Source organism: Citrus clementina, unplaced genomic scaffold (genome assembly GCF_000493195.1).
Source record: "Citrus clementina cultivar Clemenules unplaced genomic scaffold, Citrus_clementina_v1.0 scaffold_3, whole genome shotgun sequence".
In the NCBI taxonomy this organism is placed as follows: domain Eukaryota; kingdom Viridiplantae; phylum Streptophyta; class Magnoliopsida; order Sapindales; family Rutaceae; genus Citrus; species Citrus x clementina.
In genome coordinates, this window is record NW_006262339.1 from 8,177,823 (window position 1) to 8,192,658 (window position 14,836).

General features: G+C 35.6%; 4 protein-coding genes across 6 annotated transcripts in view; 3 read left to right on the forward strand and 1 right to left on the reverse strand.

Moving 5' to 3' along the window:
- Window positions 1-1,057, forward strand: part of LOC18049037 (ATP synthase subunit gamma, mitochondrial) — a 5,189-nt gene extending 4,132 nt beyond the window's left edge. The window contains exons 8-9 of the mRNA XM_006440688.2: window positions 336-457; window positions 684-1,057. Of these exons, the coding sequence (XP_006440751.2) occupies window positions 336-457; window positions 684-753 (192 nt within the window). The 3' untranslated portion in view covers window positions 754-1,057. The remainder of the gene's footprint in view (window positions 1-335; window positions 458-683) is intronic.
- Window positions 1,058-1,142: 85 nt separating this feature from the next.
- On the reverse strand, window positions 1,143-5,675 carry LOC18049720 (respiratory burst oxidase homolog protein A). The gene is made up of 14 exons (XM_024186953.1): window positions 5,348-5,675; window positions 4,791-4,944; window positions 4,620-4,668; window positions 4,382-4,514; window positions 3,914-4,311; window positions 3,432-3,818; window positions 3,251-3,346; window positions 3,037-3,152; window positions 2,850-2,952; window positions 2,578-2,750; window positions 2,336-2,402; window positions 2,070-2,198; window positions 1,878-1,956; window positions 1,143-1,484 (listed from the first exon to the last, which is right to left on the reverse strand). The coding sequence occupies exons 1-14, from the start codon at window positions 5,673-5,675 to the stop codon at window positions 1,375-1,377; spliced, it is 2,322 nt and encodes a 773-aa protein (XP_024042721.1). The 3' UTR covers window positions 1,143-1,374.
- Window positions 5,676-8,460: 2,785 nt separating this feature from the next.
- Window positions 8,461-11,837, forward strand: LOC18049721 (phosphoserine phosphatase, chloroplastic). Of its 3 annotated transcripts, XM_024189943.1 has the most exons (9): window positions 8,461-8,574; window positions 8,653-8,759; window positions 9,080-9,311; window positions 9,447-9,579; window positions 9,668-9,775; window positions 10,039-10,132; window positions 10,780-10,929; window positions 11,007-11,060; window positions 11,588-11,837. In XM_024189943.1, exons 3-9 carry the CDS (start codon window positions 9,089-9,091, stop codon window positions 11,711-11,713), a joined length of 888 nt encoding a protein of 295 aa, XP_024045711.1. In that variant the 5' UTR covers window positions 8,461-8,574; window positions 8,653-8,759; window positions 9,080-9,088; the 3' UTR covers window positions 11,714-11,837. The 3 variants fall into 3 exon arrangements, with proteins under 3 accessions (XP_024045711.1, XP_006440757.1, XP_024045712.1); XM_006440694.2 differs by lacking the exon at window positions 8,461-8,574 and having other exon boundaries at window positions 8,589-8,759; XM_024189944.1 differs by lacking the exon at window positions 8,461-8,574 and having other exon boundaries at window positions 8,589-8,759; window positions 9,199-9,311.
- A 654-nt stretch (window positions 11,838-12,491) lies between these two features.
- LOC18049722 (NAC transcription factor NAM-1) lies at window positions 12,492-14,535 on the forward strand. The gene is made up of 3 exons (XM_024186954.1): window positions 12,492-12,614; window positions 13,942-14,287; window positions 14,387-14,535. Exons 1-3 carry the CDS (start codon window positions 12,492-12,494, stop codon window positions 14,533-14,535), a joined length of 618 nt encoding a protein of 205 aa, XP_024042722.1.
- Window positions 14,536-14,836: the final 301 nt, after the last annotated feature.

Sequence of the window (14,836 nt, forward strand, 5' to 3'; positions counted from 1 at the left end):
ATGGCTCCAATTGGGATCCCATAACTAAAGTGTGGGATCCCTTATTAGAACCTAACTCTATATATATGTATATATATAGAATATGTTTGTCTCCTTGTGAAACAATAAAAAATGGAATGTGAATCTAAAATTTTCACAGAATTCAAATATTGGAATTTCATTTTCTGGTGGTTCTGTAAAAGTTATCAGGACCATGGAATAGCAGACAGATAATTTTTTAGATTTTTAATATATGATTACTTTTAATTGCAATGAATGTGCCTTTGTGACAATTCTATTAATAGATTTTTAATTTCTGTACCTCATACATTTGAATGATTTCTGGATACCATCAGGTCATGTTCAATGCGGTGTTGGAGAATGCCTGCAGTGAGCAAGGGGCAAGGATGTCTGCCATGGATAGCTCAAGCAGAAATGCAGGAGAAATGCTTGATCGCCTCACTCTTACTTATAACAGGTCTCTCTCTCTCTCTCTACCTCCCTCACATGTGCATGCGTACACACACAAAAAGAAAAAATATATATATATGGCCATTGTGATTGGAAAAAGGGTAGTTTGGCATGGTTTTGGAAAACCAGCATGGTCAATCCTTTGGTAATGGGGTTAACATGTATATTATGGATTAGAACTAAGAAATTGGTAACTTTTTATGTTCTATAATATTGTTCAATGTTTGTAACAGAACTCGTCAAGCATCTATCACCACCGAGTTGATTGAGATTATATCTGGAGCATCAGCACTGGAAGGCTGATTACAAAAGCGACGGTGCTCACTTTTCTTGACAGTGACGAAATAAATCCTTGGTGGAGGCTTTGTTCAAACTTCAATGTGGTACTTTCATAAGAGTTTTTGTTGAGCTACTCCAATAATCTCTCCAGTGTTAAAACTTGGGGAATTAACAATTATACTTGCGATATTTTCAATATAGTTTTTGATTCTCAATTATTGTGCCTTGCAAGTGAACATAAATGGCTTGGTGTTTGGGACTTAACAGCCCCTGCAAGTTAATGATTTTATGACCCTGTTTTTACTTTAATCAACTCCATTTTAGTTCAGATGCTGGTTGATTTTTCATATTGGATCCATGAGTTTGGATTAAGCTGATGGAGAAGTTCGGTAATGCTGATGGGGTAGAAAATATCAATGAGAATATAGTATTTCTTTAATCACATAATAATTATCACTCTGGCAGACTTGTTCTACACTAGAGTAGTTTCCAAGTTTTACCTGGATCTCCTTATTCTGAACAATATCTAACTCCCATTTTTTGTATCTTTCGTATCATTCTAATACAAAATATTGCTTCCTATTGGGCAGAAGAGAAAAAAGTGGCTTTGGCATTTCCTAATTTGCCTCTAGAGATAAATACCATCTAGAAATGCTCCTTGTGAAATACAAATCTTGTATTGGTTCTGTAGGAGAAGGTGGTGCACAATCCCTCCAACTCCTTTCCCAATAGTAATGAGCCACAGTAGAAAACTCCTGTCACATCAAAAGCATTTTAATAGTAGTTACGACAACAACAAATCTTCATTTCCTTTTAACTTGACAACACTACTCATCTGAGTTTCTGCTTGTACTAGTGCTTATATATCATGAGTGTGCCTTGAACTTGCTTTAGGTTTCACCTTTTTTTATCATTTAATTTTCTAAAGATAGTGGAGTTTTCCAGCTACAACAGCCTTTAACACCTAATATGTGAAGTTGTTAGCTAAACCTTTTTGATAAATTCATCTGTCTTAAAAGGAGTAAGTTTATATGCAATTCTTTCTTTCTTATCTAGTTTTATTTCTCCCATGACCTAAAATGTAGAACTATATAATAGCACTAATCTACTTGAACCTAACGAGGAATAGGAAAACGTATTAGTCTCACCAATCCGTTCTCCTGGGTGTCGTCTTGCCAATTTGGAGAAGACATTGAACCAATCTGGTCGAGAATAATGTGTCCACATCTGAAAGCTCCATCATGTAAGATCATAATGCTTATTTACATAAATAAAAACACTGAATCTTCCTAAACACTAACCAGACTTAAGTATTTGTATTAGCTATGAATTATACTCACTGGTGTTTTGGAGATGATGTCTATGCCGGTTCTGGCATAATGCAGGGCTTGAATTACACTTAATATTGCTGATCTTCCGTCCCCTTCTTGATATACACTGGATAAAAAGTTATGCATCTCTATGACAGGCTAAACAAGAAGCCAGGTAAAACAAATAGTTAGAAGAAAAGAGATCTATGCTAGTAATAAGCATGAAGGGAATAGCAACGAAATAGCATTGAAATTTTCTGGGAAAATTTACAAAAGTGTTTGTGCTTGGCATCTACCTGTTTTAGATATATTTTTGATATTTCTGTGATGACATCTCTGAACCACTCAAAAGAGATTTGTTCTCTTGTAACCCAGTAAAGATAGGCTTTTAATGGACCCTTTGGAATCTTGCACACACTGCCTGCGACCTACATATGGCCAGAATGTACATTGTCAATGGCCTTGAAACTGGGTTGCTATATATGTATATATTTTCTTTTTGATGCAGAACCAAGCTGAAAATATTACTTGATCAAACTCTGCTTTCTGGGCATTATTAGCAACATCTCTGATGATGCTAATGAATGGGGTTGCTCCTATGCCGAGGCCAATCAACAGAACAACATCATATTTGACGTAGTCTTGGGAAGAAGCCCCATAAGGTCCATCAATGTAAACTTTCGGAAAACCCTTTGCTGCTCCTAACATTTCCTGCAAAAACAGATAATTTTTATCATTGATTCAGTTGCTTAAGCTTTTCTGTGCTTGAAAGACTTGAAACTTGGTGCTCCTCCTAAACCGGTTTTATACCTCTTGGAAGATACCATATAGCCGGTAAGTCCAGTCTCCAAGAGCTCTGATATGCACACTTAGGAAATCATCTCCTGGTCCTGAAGTTAAAGAAAATGGATGCCTGAAAACCATGAGAGAACATGAAAATTCAAGATCATCGAAAGAAATTTATGAACATAAAACAAGTTTAGCTTGTCATATCTACCATTCGAAGGGAGAAATTTCTGGGCACTGGACGAACATGTACATGCCAGCCCTGTACCTGAAGCCTTCTGGCTTCTGCATTTTGAGGGACAACACTTTTCCAGGATATAAACTCGGCTGCATATCAAAGTCAGGAGCAAAACTTCTTAAATAAGTCAGTATAAAATAAAACCAGGAATAGTTGCATCTTGGACTTGTATCAGTTTTGAGTATACCGTCAAGTTTTTAATCTCGTAAATTCCTGATCGTACTACCCGATAAATTCGCTCTCCGGCATATAGTAAAACTGGAACAGCAATGTACATCCATGTCTGCATAAGGAGATTAATTTATATATATGCCACAGGGGGAAATATTGCATCGAGAATTCTTCAAATTATCATCTCATATGCTTACCGTTTTCTCAAATGGATTGTTGGTGAGAAACAGGAACATGCCATGAACAAAAAGCAAGGCATACACAAAGACAAACAGATGATGTGAGTACCAAAACGTATTGTATCCGGCGACATGTCTGACAGACCTCGGTAGCAAAGTCGATTGCCGGCGAGCCCACTTTGTCGCTAGTGGAAATGCAATGGCCATTAATATGACCATGGCTATTCCCGTGGCAACTTCTTTTGTGGCCAAAATCTGCATGTATGTTGGCTGTTGGTGCCCAAATCCTGAGGCTAATGTTTGCTGGAAAAGCACACGGTCACAGCCGGCAATTCTGGGGAAATCACAAGCAAGATGTGTGCCTCCATGGAGAATAACACCCACCACTATACCGCATGCAATCAACTGCAACACGAAACGAGAAAAACATGTGTGTCAATTACCACATGTATCGTAAAGCACAAGTTAAGACAGTGCTAATAACAAATGTTCTGGATTACCTTGTGGAAGTTTATGTTGTCGTTAAACGGGATAATTGAGCTCAGCCAACGTTTCTTGCGAAGCCAAGTGACTGTATTTCGAGAAACAGGGAGCAGAATCAGAGCCATGTTGAGCTTTAAGGTTTCGGCAGCTCCTTTGGCAGTGCTGAGACAGTACCCCATGACTTGGAATGCTGGTCTGTGGCTATACTGTATGAATTTCCATGTAAAGAGTACAGCGCATATGAGTAACCAGAACAAGACTATCCATGCGCGGCGCCAATATGACCGAAATCTGACTTCATGCTTTGACATTGGCTCATGATAAAGATCATCTGGAGTAGGGGATGATCTACCATATGAGGCCCGTGGTAAGCTTACTTTGAAGAGAGTATCCAGCTGAGGCGGCTGCGACAGATCTCGTAATATGAGAGATGTGTAACGAAAAACTTAATTTGGTTCGCAGGTAATGTTAAAGCGCGAAATAACCTTTATGGGGATTTGTTACCTCAAGATAGCCACGCTTCTCAGTATCAAGAAATTCCATTATTGAAGCAGCATATTCTTGTGCTTCCTCATGAGTCATTGACAATTTGTTTGCCGAGGCACTTCCCAAAATAGTCTGCCAAAGTTGACACCACCAAATTAATTATCATATTTAACCAACATACATTTGGTAAAGAATTAGTTAATGAAGAAAATTAACTAAATGGAAGGATTAATAAACCTGCTTCATATCTATCTCATCTATCTTTCCATCGAAATTCCTATCACACCTGCGGAAAATAACAATAAAAAACAAAATTATAATCCTTAAAACCCTTAAGAATCTAATTCAACCATCCAAAAGAAAAGAAAAAATATAAAGAAAAAAGAGCTAAATGATGACGATTTTTACATGTAAAAGAATAATTGTATTCTTGAATCAACAGAGCCAGCCATGCGATGCCAATAATCACGAAGTTCATTCTTGGTGATATCAACTTTCCATTCACTTCTTCCTCTTAATGCCCTTAAAATCTCATTGGCAAATTCTGGTGTTTGTTGCATGGCTACAAAATTTGAGGGAAAAACAATTATGTATAACAACAATTTGAGTTTTGCTATAGTTTTTTTAATTTGCTTACAGCAAATTATCATAAAAAAATTGTTCATAAAAAATAAGCTGGGTATGTCATTAGGTGGTGCTTAATAGGGCTGTATTGTTACAACTTGTGTTTCATTATTTATTTTAGAAATATGATCCAGTAGGTGCAATTGCGCATGTTATCATGTATCTAGCGACTACTCAGAGGTTACGAGCTTTACAATAGAGCTGTAGTTTTTCAATAAAAACTCGTCACGCGCGCAGTCACGCACCATAATATGTACAATAGTACTCACTAGATTAAATTCAAATGTGTGTGTATATATATATATATATATTGTGAAGAAAGAATGTTAGGCTAGTCTCACCTATGCAAAAACTAAAATCCGACCACTTGATCACCGGTTCAGTTCCATTTTTGGTATAAGCAAGCCGGTCGAACCGGGCCTCGACGTCAGTCCACTCAAGGTTAGTAAATCTCAGCGGAATGATCTCCAAACTGGTGATCAAGTTCTCCCCACTAGCGTCCCGGTATCTCCGGTTCCAGCCGGCCGAAAATGGTACGGTCACGGTTCCTTGAACCGGAGAGAATGCCAGAGGTGCAACACAAGCACTGCATGAAGGAGAAGAGGAAGAAGAAGAAGAAGAAGAAGAAGAACATGAAGAAAGAGTTGTTTCTTGTGACTCTGCATGCATGTTTCTAATGTTTCAATATTTTCCCGGGAAAATGGTGTATAAATATATTGTTTGGGAGGAAAGAAAGTGTATGATGAGTTAGTTTAGAAGTGAGGAGTCCTTAGACATGTTATTTTCAAGCTAGCTAGCTAATGCAAGTAAGCTTAAACAAAAGAAAAAGAAATTAGAAAGCGCACACAATCTCCCTTTTTACCCTTTTCAATAATTTTTTTATCATTTGGGTGGTTGCGTGTAGGGCATCAAAACAGAATATTTTTGTATATTTGGTTTGGTTAGGAATAAATAAGCTCTTAAGATAATGAAGGAGTAGGAGTAGGAGTAGAGAAGGTAAAGTGAGAGCAGGTAGAGTATAGGCTTCCAGAGAAGAATTAATTAAGCTAATTCATGGAAATGGAAAGCTTATTTTGTAAGAGGAAGAATTATTGGGGCCAATTTATATATTAGCAAAATACAATATACATATAAATGTATGATCAAATTCTCAACTAATTAAGTACTGATTATTTTCTCTTTCTTGTGAAATGAAGTAAATGAGCTGTTTTTTTCGGTTTAAATTAATGAAATTGACCTATTGATTGCTATTGATCAATGTGGGGTTGCATTATATTTTGCATATGCTTGCTCGCTTGGGTTTTGTTTGTCAGCAGATTCCATCATGCGTATGTTTTTCAAGAAAAGCTGGTCTAAATTCTCATGGATATGATTGGGTTTTTGTGACAAAGCACAATGTGTATCCTCTCTGCCCATGCATATGCACCATTAAGGGTCACCATGAATATGCATGTGATTATCACATTGTTTAGGTTTGCATGCAGAACCCCTGGCCTCTGCTACGTTTGGCTTCATTTATATTTATGCGACTAATTAAAATCAGTAATCAATTGAATTATGGGGAGAAGAATTGTCCAGGCCTCAGGCCCTCAGCTACATTTGGCTCCATATTACCCCATGTGTGTGAGCGCGCAACTAAAACCAGCGATCATTTGAATTATAGGGAGCAGAATTGGTGAAAAGAATTGTGAGGATTTCTTCTTTTTTTCATTCGAAATATGCATAGGTGATTGGTGATTGATAAATTATAATATCATAATAATTCTTTATTTAAGTTGACGTTTTATAAAAGGTGGAGTGAAAATTTAAAAATAGATAATTTCAGCGGTACGTTATTTTTCATTAACGAATTTTTTTCTTTTCGCCCGTGTTCCATAAATCCCACTTTATAAACATATCAGGAATAGGACCATTGGAGGGACATTCTACGACTCTCATATTCTCTCTCTCATTTGTACACGGAGGAGACTTGTTATCCATCTCTTCTTCTGAGCACATTTTCTTCTCTACTTCTCCTCACTTTCTTGTAAACCAAGCACTAACTTAAGTATTAGAGAAATGATAATAATTGTTTAGAGCTTTTGGAGGTTGAAGATAAAGGACAAATCAAATAATTCAAGTATTGATCAATTTTGAAAGCTTCAAGTTGTTGTCAACAAAATACTAAAATTAATTTTTTTTTAAATACTAATATATATCTCTTTCATTTTTTTTTTCTCTCACGATTCCTTGACTTTTAAATTTGAACCAAACTCTTAACTTTAATAATCATCCTTGATCGTATGACTTTTAAATTAATACAATACCTTACTAACTAATTTCATTATTTTTTAATCGCAACATGTATGAAATCCAAAATAATGGTAATAACAATCACCACATTTGTATAATAAAAAAATTCACATGTTTTATTCTATTTACATTTTAATAATACATTAGACATTTATCTTGAATGAGAAATTATATTAAGCCACCAAAAGGATATCACTGAGATAGAAATGATAATATTATAGTACAATATTATAGTACAAACAATGTTTGTGTAAATTTTATCCCAACTTATTATGTGGAAATTCTAAGTTCCAACTAAAGACAACCCCCTTAGAATTGGGGTTCCTCTTTATTGGATCTGACAATGATGAGTTTACCATTTGAACTGATCTTAATGGGCCTTTATATCTCATTCTCTGAGTTCACTTCCTTAGGCGATGAAAATGTCTTTATCTAGTAATACTTTACAAACACAAGAAAAGATCAAAGGTCCGGCTTCACCGGCGTAAACTCTCTGATGATTAAGTTAGTTATCAGATCTTTAGAAATACAAATTTAGAGAGAAAGAAAACTAGAGAGAGAGAAAGTCATCATATCCCCTCTTGAATCTCTTTTTTTTTTTACCTTTTAGTGAGAATGAGCGGCATATTTATAGGTGAAATTGATTTGACTTGAATCCTAATTATTATAATGACAAGTGTCATTGTTCTTGTGACATTTGACAATACTTGTCTTCTTGTACCCATGTTGATTGACACATGGATATGCAAACTTGTATGCGGATTGAAAGAATAAGCGTTTTATCCCCAGGTAATTTTTACTAAGATGTAGGTATTATAGGAACCTTGTAATTTATGAGGTCTGTCTTAGGTGGTTTGTCTAGGATAAGAACATAGGATCTCGATACTTTTTGGCCTTTGAAACCTTATTACGTAGTTGATTTATCTTAAATGGTTTGTCTTGAAATAAGTGTTTAGGATCTCGACTCTTTTTAGATTTTGAAACCTTACCACCTAGTTGATTTATTTAGAACGCTTATCTACTTCTTCATGGACTTTATAGAGACTGAATTTATTTGAGCCCTAACTGGATTTATTTTATTTTTTATCCAACAAACGATAATTCCATTTTTTGTTTTAGTGGTGTTCAAATATAAGTGCTTTGCTTAAACGCCGTTTGGTGTCAATGATCCATTTTCTGTTATGACAATAATACCCTCACCTCTCACCAACCTTGCGTCTGCCGTTGGGGGGGGCGGCATTTGGATGCAATTAACTTATCCAGCGAGTACTTTTAGGTAATTTTATCAGAACATAAAGCATCGAAGTAATGGGCACTCGTTGGATTTAAATGAAATATTTTTTATGATTGGCAGTTGCGGGAAAAAGAAACAGAACTGAGTGGGCAGACACTGAACATATCCCATCAGCACCCAACAACAGTGCGATCAAAAGCTTTAATTAACTTTCAAAAATTAACGTTGTAAGTTTTAATTACTTTGTCTCTATTTTAGCCTCATACATACTCACACTCTAGTTTCTCATTCCTTTTTTCGCTTTAGCTTGATTTGCTCTTGATTATGGGAATTTATTTTTGTTTTTAATTTGTGTTCTCATTGAAAAATTGTTGGAAATTAAAAAGGTAATTAAAATCCGCTTCTGGGGTTGCCTCAAAATATCTTCTTTTTCAATTAATAATTTCTTTAGCTGCCAAAACAGAGGGTATCTTTGTTTTATAGGTTGTAACATTGCTTATAGATCTCTTTATTCATTTTTTTTCAATTATTGGATTTTTGGAAACAGATTAATTTGATGGAGGGGTTGGTGAGATCACAAATCTCTCCAATTGGTGCTCATTACAAACAACAACACTCTGTTTTTATTCCGAAATTTTCATTGAAATTGAGGACAAATTTATGTAGAGCTCGAGTTGGGATGATGAAGCATTCTAAATCATTCAATTCCGTTGCTGCTTCAGTGCAACCATTAGAAGCCTCAGCATTGGGCCGTTCTGAGAACACACTGCCCTCCAAAGGTATCATTAGTTCATCTTTGAACTTTTATTGTGTTCTATATGTTACAATTGGTTAAGCTTGGTTGGTGATTTGTTTGCAAAGTTTCGAGTTGTGTCCAGTGCTTGATTTTGATGAATGCTTTATTAAATTTATAGAGGTTCTTCAGCTGTGGAGAACTGCTGATGCGGTGTGCTTCGATGTTGATAGCACGGTATGTGTAGATGAGGGCATTGATGAACTTGCGGAATTTTGTGGAGCTGGAAAGGCTGTTGCGGAATGGACAGCCAGGTTGTTTGGCCTCTTTGTTCATTGAAAATAATTCATGTTTGATTTTCTTGGATGGTCTTACAGAATTCATTTTTGTGTTTTTTGCCAGGGCAATGGGGGGGTCTGTTCCGTTCGAGGAGGCCTTGGCTGCCAGACTTTCCTTGTTCAAACCTTCATTGTCCCAAGTCCAGGATTTTCTTGAGAAGAGACCCCCTAGGTATGATTTTCTCCTATCCTGGTTATATGCTGTATTTGTATCTTTCTTCTGTTAATTGTGCACTGCTAACATTTGCAAAACAGAAAGAACCAGGTATTAGGTGAACTGAACTGATCTAAAATATCAGTGAACAACATATCTTTACAATGATGGTTCACAATGGCCCTTTTTTTTTTTTTTCGTTTATGATGTTTTCTTTTTGTCCTTTTTAAATGTTTACAAGTGTTTGATTGTGTTGACTATTTCTTTGTTTCAATCCTTAGGCTCTCACCTGGCATAGATGAGTTGGTCAAGAAGCTGAAGGCTAACAATAAGAATGTTTATCTGATCTCTGGGGGCTTCCGTCATATGATCAATGTATGCTGTTGATAATGTGACTATGTTTTACTTTATTCTTTGTTTCAAATTAAGCATTCATCTGTTTTTTCATTTAGTTTTCTAAATAATGTCAAAAAATATGAACTCGGAGAAAGTATGTAATGTTGCCTTAATGTGTTGATTTTGAATAATAGATCTTGAACATTTTAAAATGGGATGTTCTTAATGAAAAGAGTTGAATGTTGTTTAAGGTAATCCAGATAACCTCCTAGAGCTTTTCTAATTGGAGAGGCCTTGAAATTGATAACTGTGTTTTTGTAAAGAGCTTCATGCTTTCATGGCATTGTAACCTTGGAAGAGTTTGGAATGTTCAAAAGCAACAGAATTAAGGTGTATTCATGAAATTTTCAAATATTCACTTGCAATTATTCTAATGCTAGCACAATCCTCGGGATGCATTCATTATAATTATGGTAAAGGGATTCATATACTTGTATATAGGGCCCACAGATACATTATTGACACGGGGCATAAGTATTCAGAACAATGGTTATGGTAATTTTCTGTTATTTTTCCCTTTTTTTTCCATAGTTATTTGGTACTTTGGTTATTCTCTGCTCTTTCAGCACCTGAATGATTGAGGAATTATTTGCTAAAGATTAATAATTAAGCATTTTACTTTGAAGCCTATTGCATCAGTCCTCGGGATTCCTCCTGAAAATATCTTTGCCAACCAACTGCTGTTCAAGAGTTCTGGGGAGTTTCTGGGTTTTGATGCCAATGAACCTACTTCAAGGAGTGGAGGAAAAGCCGCTGCAGTGCAACAAATAAGGAAGGTTAGTCTCATAGCTGTTTGACTCATGGTTGATCGCTGAATTTGTTGCTAGCAAAGTTAATTATTTCTTTTGCGCAGGCTCATGCATATAAGGTACTTGCCATGATTGGGGATGGAGCTACTGATCTTGAGGTTAGCATATTCATCTAAACTCTTTAATTTGGCATTAACTTACAGCTGGCCTTTACTGACAAGATTGGTAGAAACAGTTGAAGGTCTTTTTATTTTTGTTTTGGTTGTGTTTTATCATATGTATACAAGAAAACATTTTCCATCCTCATTTTGCTCAAGTTTGATTTAAATTTTCCATTTCCTGAGGTTGTGTCATTAACATAGACTTGGAAGTGTATTGAAAATTGCTTTTTTTGGTTTTTTTTTTTGGGTGGTGGGGGGCGGTGTTGGGTGGGGACGGACTGCAAAATTGCAATGGTCGTTATTTGTCCATACGGTTATTATTATGGTCGTTATTTGTCCATACGGACATACGGTTATTATTATGGTCGTTATTTGTCCATACGGTTACATTATTATGGTCGATATTTGTCCATATGGTTACATTATTGAAGTTTATGTCAAATCCTGATTTTATAAAGAAATGTACTTCTGTATTAGCACAAAGTTGATTTTCCAATATAATTTTCATCGTCTTGTTCATGTAGGCTCGTCAACCAGGAGGCGCCGACTTGTTTATTTGCTACGGTGGTGTACAACTTCGAGAGGCCGTTGCAGCAAAAGCAGATTGGCTGGTTCTTAACTTCAAAGATCTGATAAACTCCTTAGATTAGCTTCTTGTGTAATTTACTCGTATTCTTTCCATTCCCACAACTGCTTCATTGTGACAGGGAATGTGTAAAAAACTCATATATGGAATATGAATGAAACAGTGAACATTTCAGCATTTGATTTTCAGTTACGTGTAAATACAAAACAATTTTTTTTTTTTGGTGGGTTCCCAATTTTTTTTGCTACTGTCAGGAATTAGTAACTACAAATTAGGAAACTATTGTTTCTGTTTCCTAATCCCCTTCAGAAAAGGATTGACCAATCCCACTTAGGATTAGGAAACTATTCTTCCCTTTACGGAACAGGAAACAAATTCACTATAAATAACTATTACTGTTTATTCACTTCACCCTCATATTCTCCAAGTTATAAATTACACGACTATGGCATTGGCAATGGCGCCAAGTTCCATCAAATGCGAATTTGAGTCAGTCCTCAACGATATCACTCCTGAAAATCCACCCACAAACCCATCTCCCAATAATCCTTGCCTTATCATCCAACTCCGCTATACTCACCGATGGCTGCTCAGGTTTCAACCAGAAGATGATGATGATGAAGATGAAGAGTTCATTGAAAACATTACCCCTGAATTCAGTTTCTTGCTGTGCATATCTCTTGATAGATTAAATGAAGGCGACTATATTTCACACGTTCTTCAAAGGGATTGTGGCGTGCACCTCCAGCCCTGCGAATGTGACCATTTGAAAAGCCCAGATCTCTGCTTTTGCACCTTCTTTGTTACTTGCAAAAAGTGATGTCAAACATCAAGTGATCCACATGGTGATTCTCCTTCAAGTTACCAAAGTTGAGTGCATTCGTGACGAGGAGTTTGCAGAGAGTGAGAATCAAGATGATGATAAAGAGGAGTTTACAGTGGACAATTTTGGTTTTTCAGTTTCTGTATAGATTGTTTTGTACTACGAGAAGAAAGCTTATGGCTTCTTAAATTTGTTCATCCACTGAATTATTTTTAATTGAATTAACTAATTGAAACTTAAGTTTTGTTACAAATATATATGTTGTCACAGTTTCATGTGTAAAAAATGACATATCACTAGAAAATTTATTGTTATAATTTAATATAAAATTATCCATTATCAATGCCAATAAAAGCTAGCTAGTAACTAGAGACATCCATTATTCATTATTCTTTCATTACGACTCAAATTCCAAAATGATTAATTAAGTGGCAGTCTAACTTTAATCAATCAAACTGTAAACGGTACACACACACACACATACATATACGTATACATATACATATACGCACAAATTAAGTTGTTCTTGTTTGCTAGCATATTTAAAAACTTGCTTTTCACTTGAAAATTCTTTATTCTTTACCCTGCTCTTTATTAATTAACAACAAAAATAGTCATATTAATTCAAGACAACAAAAAGAAGATTACCCATTTCATTTAGAACTTAAAAACTCTAAACTAAATTTGATCGTTAGGGCAATGTATTCGCCCCAAAACTTCTGATTCATTTAGGAAGGTTTTTCCAATACTTACTTTAAATAACGAGAGCAACAAAATCAAATAGACCTTACCTAAAAAAAGGTGAAAAAACCGAGGCAAAATCATTACACTTTCTTACTATTTTAGTACATTTTTTTTCCTTGAAAATGAGAAAATTTGCTATTTAAATTTTAAGGAGAAGAAGAATATTTTCATTTAACCCTGGCAGAGAGCCATAAAATTTAAGGAAAATATACTATATTTTGCTAGATATTTTGATTAATGATCAAGCGGCACAAGTTAAAGCAAAACAAAAACCTTTGATATTCCAAGGTCTACAAAACTACAAAATTTTGACTACTTTTATTGAATATATGGCTTTTCAAATAATAAACAAGTTGCATATATGGTTTTACAGAAAATTTATTCAATCTTTTATAATTATAGGGCTCGGCACAAAAAATTCAAAACACAAATGATGAAAGAAAATATTAGCGCACTTAACTTGTAAAATTTAGTTTTATTTTAAAGAAATGTTTCTTACAATGCTCATGGAATTGTTTTAAGAAGGTGATTGTTTTCTTGTATCTCAAGAAAAACAAAATAGTTTAGGAACCCCTCTCCTATTATTTATATAGTCCTATCACTAAACTAGTTATCGTTCAGTATTCACTACCATCAAGTGAATGAGGAATTCTAGAATACATAAAAATGATCCAACCAACTAATTTTGTTGGTTTATTATTCTTCCGTTGAGCTACAAATACCAGCCATCTGATGAACAAGCTGTTCAATTCTATCTTTTCAACAAGATTTCTGAAATTCCATCCCCCGTTCTTGATTATTTTGTAAGAAATGAAAATCTCTACGGTTCCAAGGACCCTTGGCGGATTTGGATGCAATTTGGAGGACCCAATTTAGAAGATGGTGAAGACTTTTACTTTTTCGCTCGCTTGAAGAAGAAGAGTGCTAATGGTTCCAGGATTGATCGCAGAGTCTGTTCTGGTACGTGGCAAGGAGAAGATGCCAGCGAGGTAGTTGTTTCCCGCAAATCTAGAGAGAAAATTGATTCCAAGAAAAGGTTTCGATACGAGAAGGGCGAGTCACTACACGATGGTTGCTGGATTATTTATGAATACGCTCGGAATCCTTCACTGTTGCCACAAAATCTTCAATCCAGCTTCAATCCAATGACCTTGTTCTTTGAATAATTAGAAAGAATGGTGAGCCAACGGCAGCAGGAATGGAGAATTCAGGGAAAAAGAGAAAGCTTGATGAAAACTCTTGTTGAAGAAGACATTGATCAACCTGTAGAACCTGTAGGTGTGTGCAAGAAACTCAACCGCAGCCCTTCACTGAACTAGCTCCTCATAACCATCTTCAGCTTTTTCAAATTCATCAGTTGATGCAACAAACTCTAACGTACTTCTTCAGAGCCTAGAGGAAAATCATCAGCAGTCTCAGACTCAACAAGATCCTCATCATCTTGAACTTTCTGACCATCACCAGAATATGCAAGACAGTCCGGTAACCAATCAGAGTTCCTGTGATTAGCTTCAGCTTTCTACTCAGACTCACCAATTTTTTACTTCATCTGACCTCCAAGAATGCCAATAAATGCCTGTAACTGACAGGATTCCTCATCATCAGCTTCAGCTATCTGTT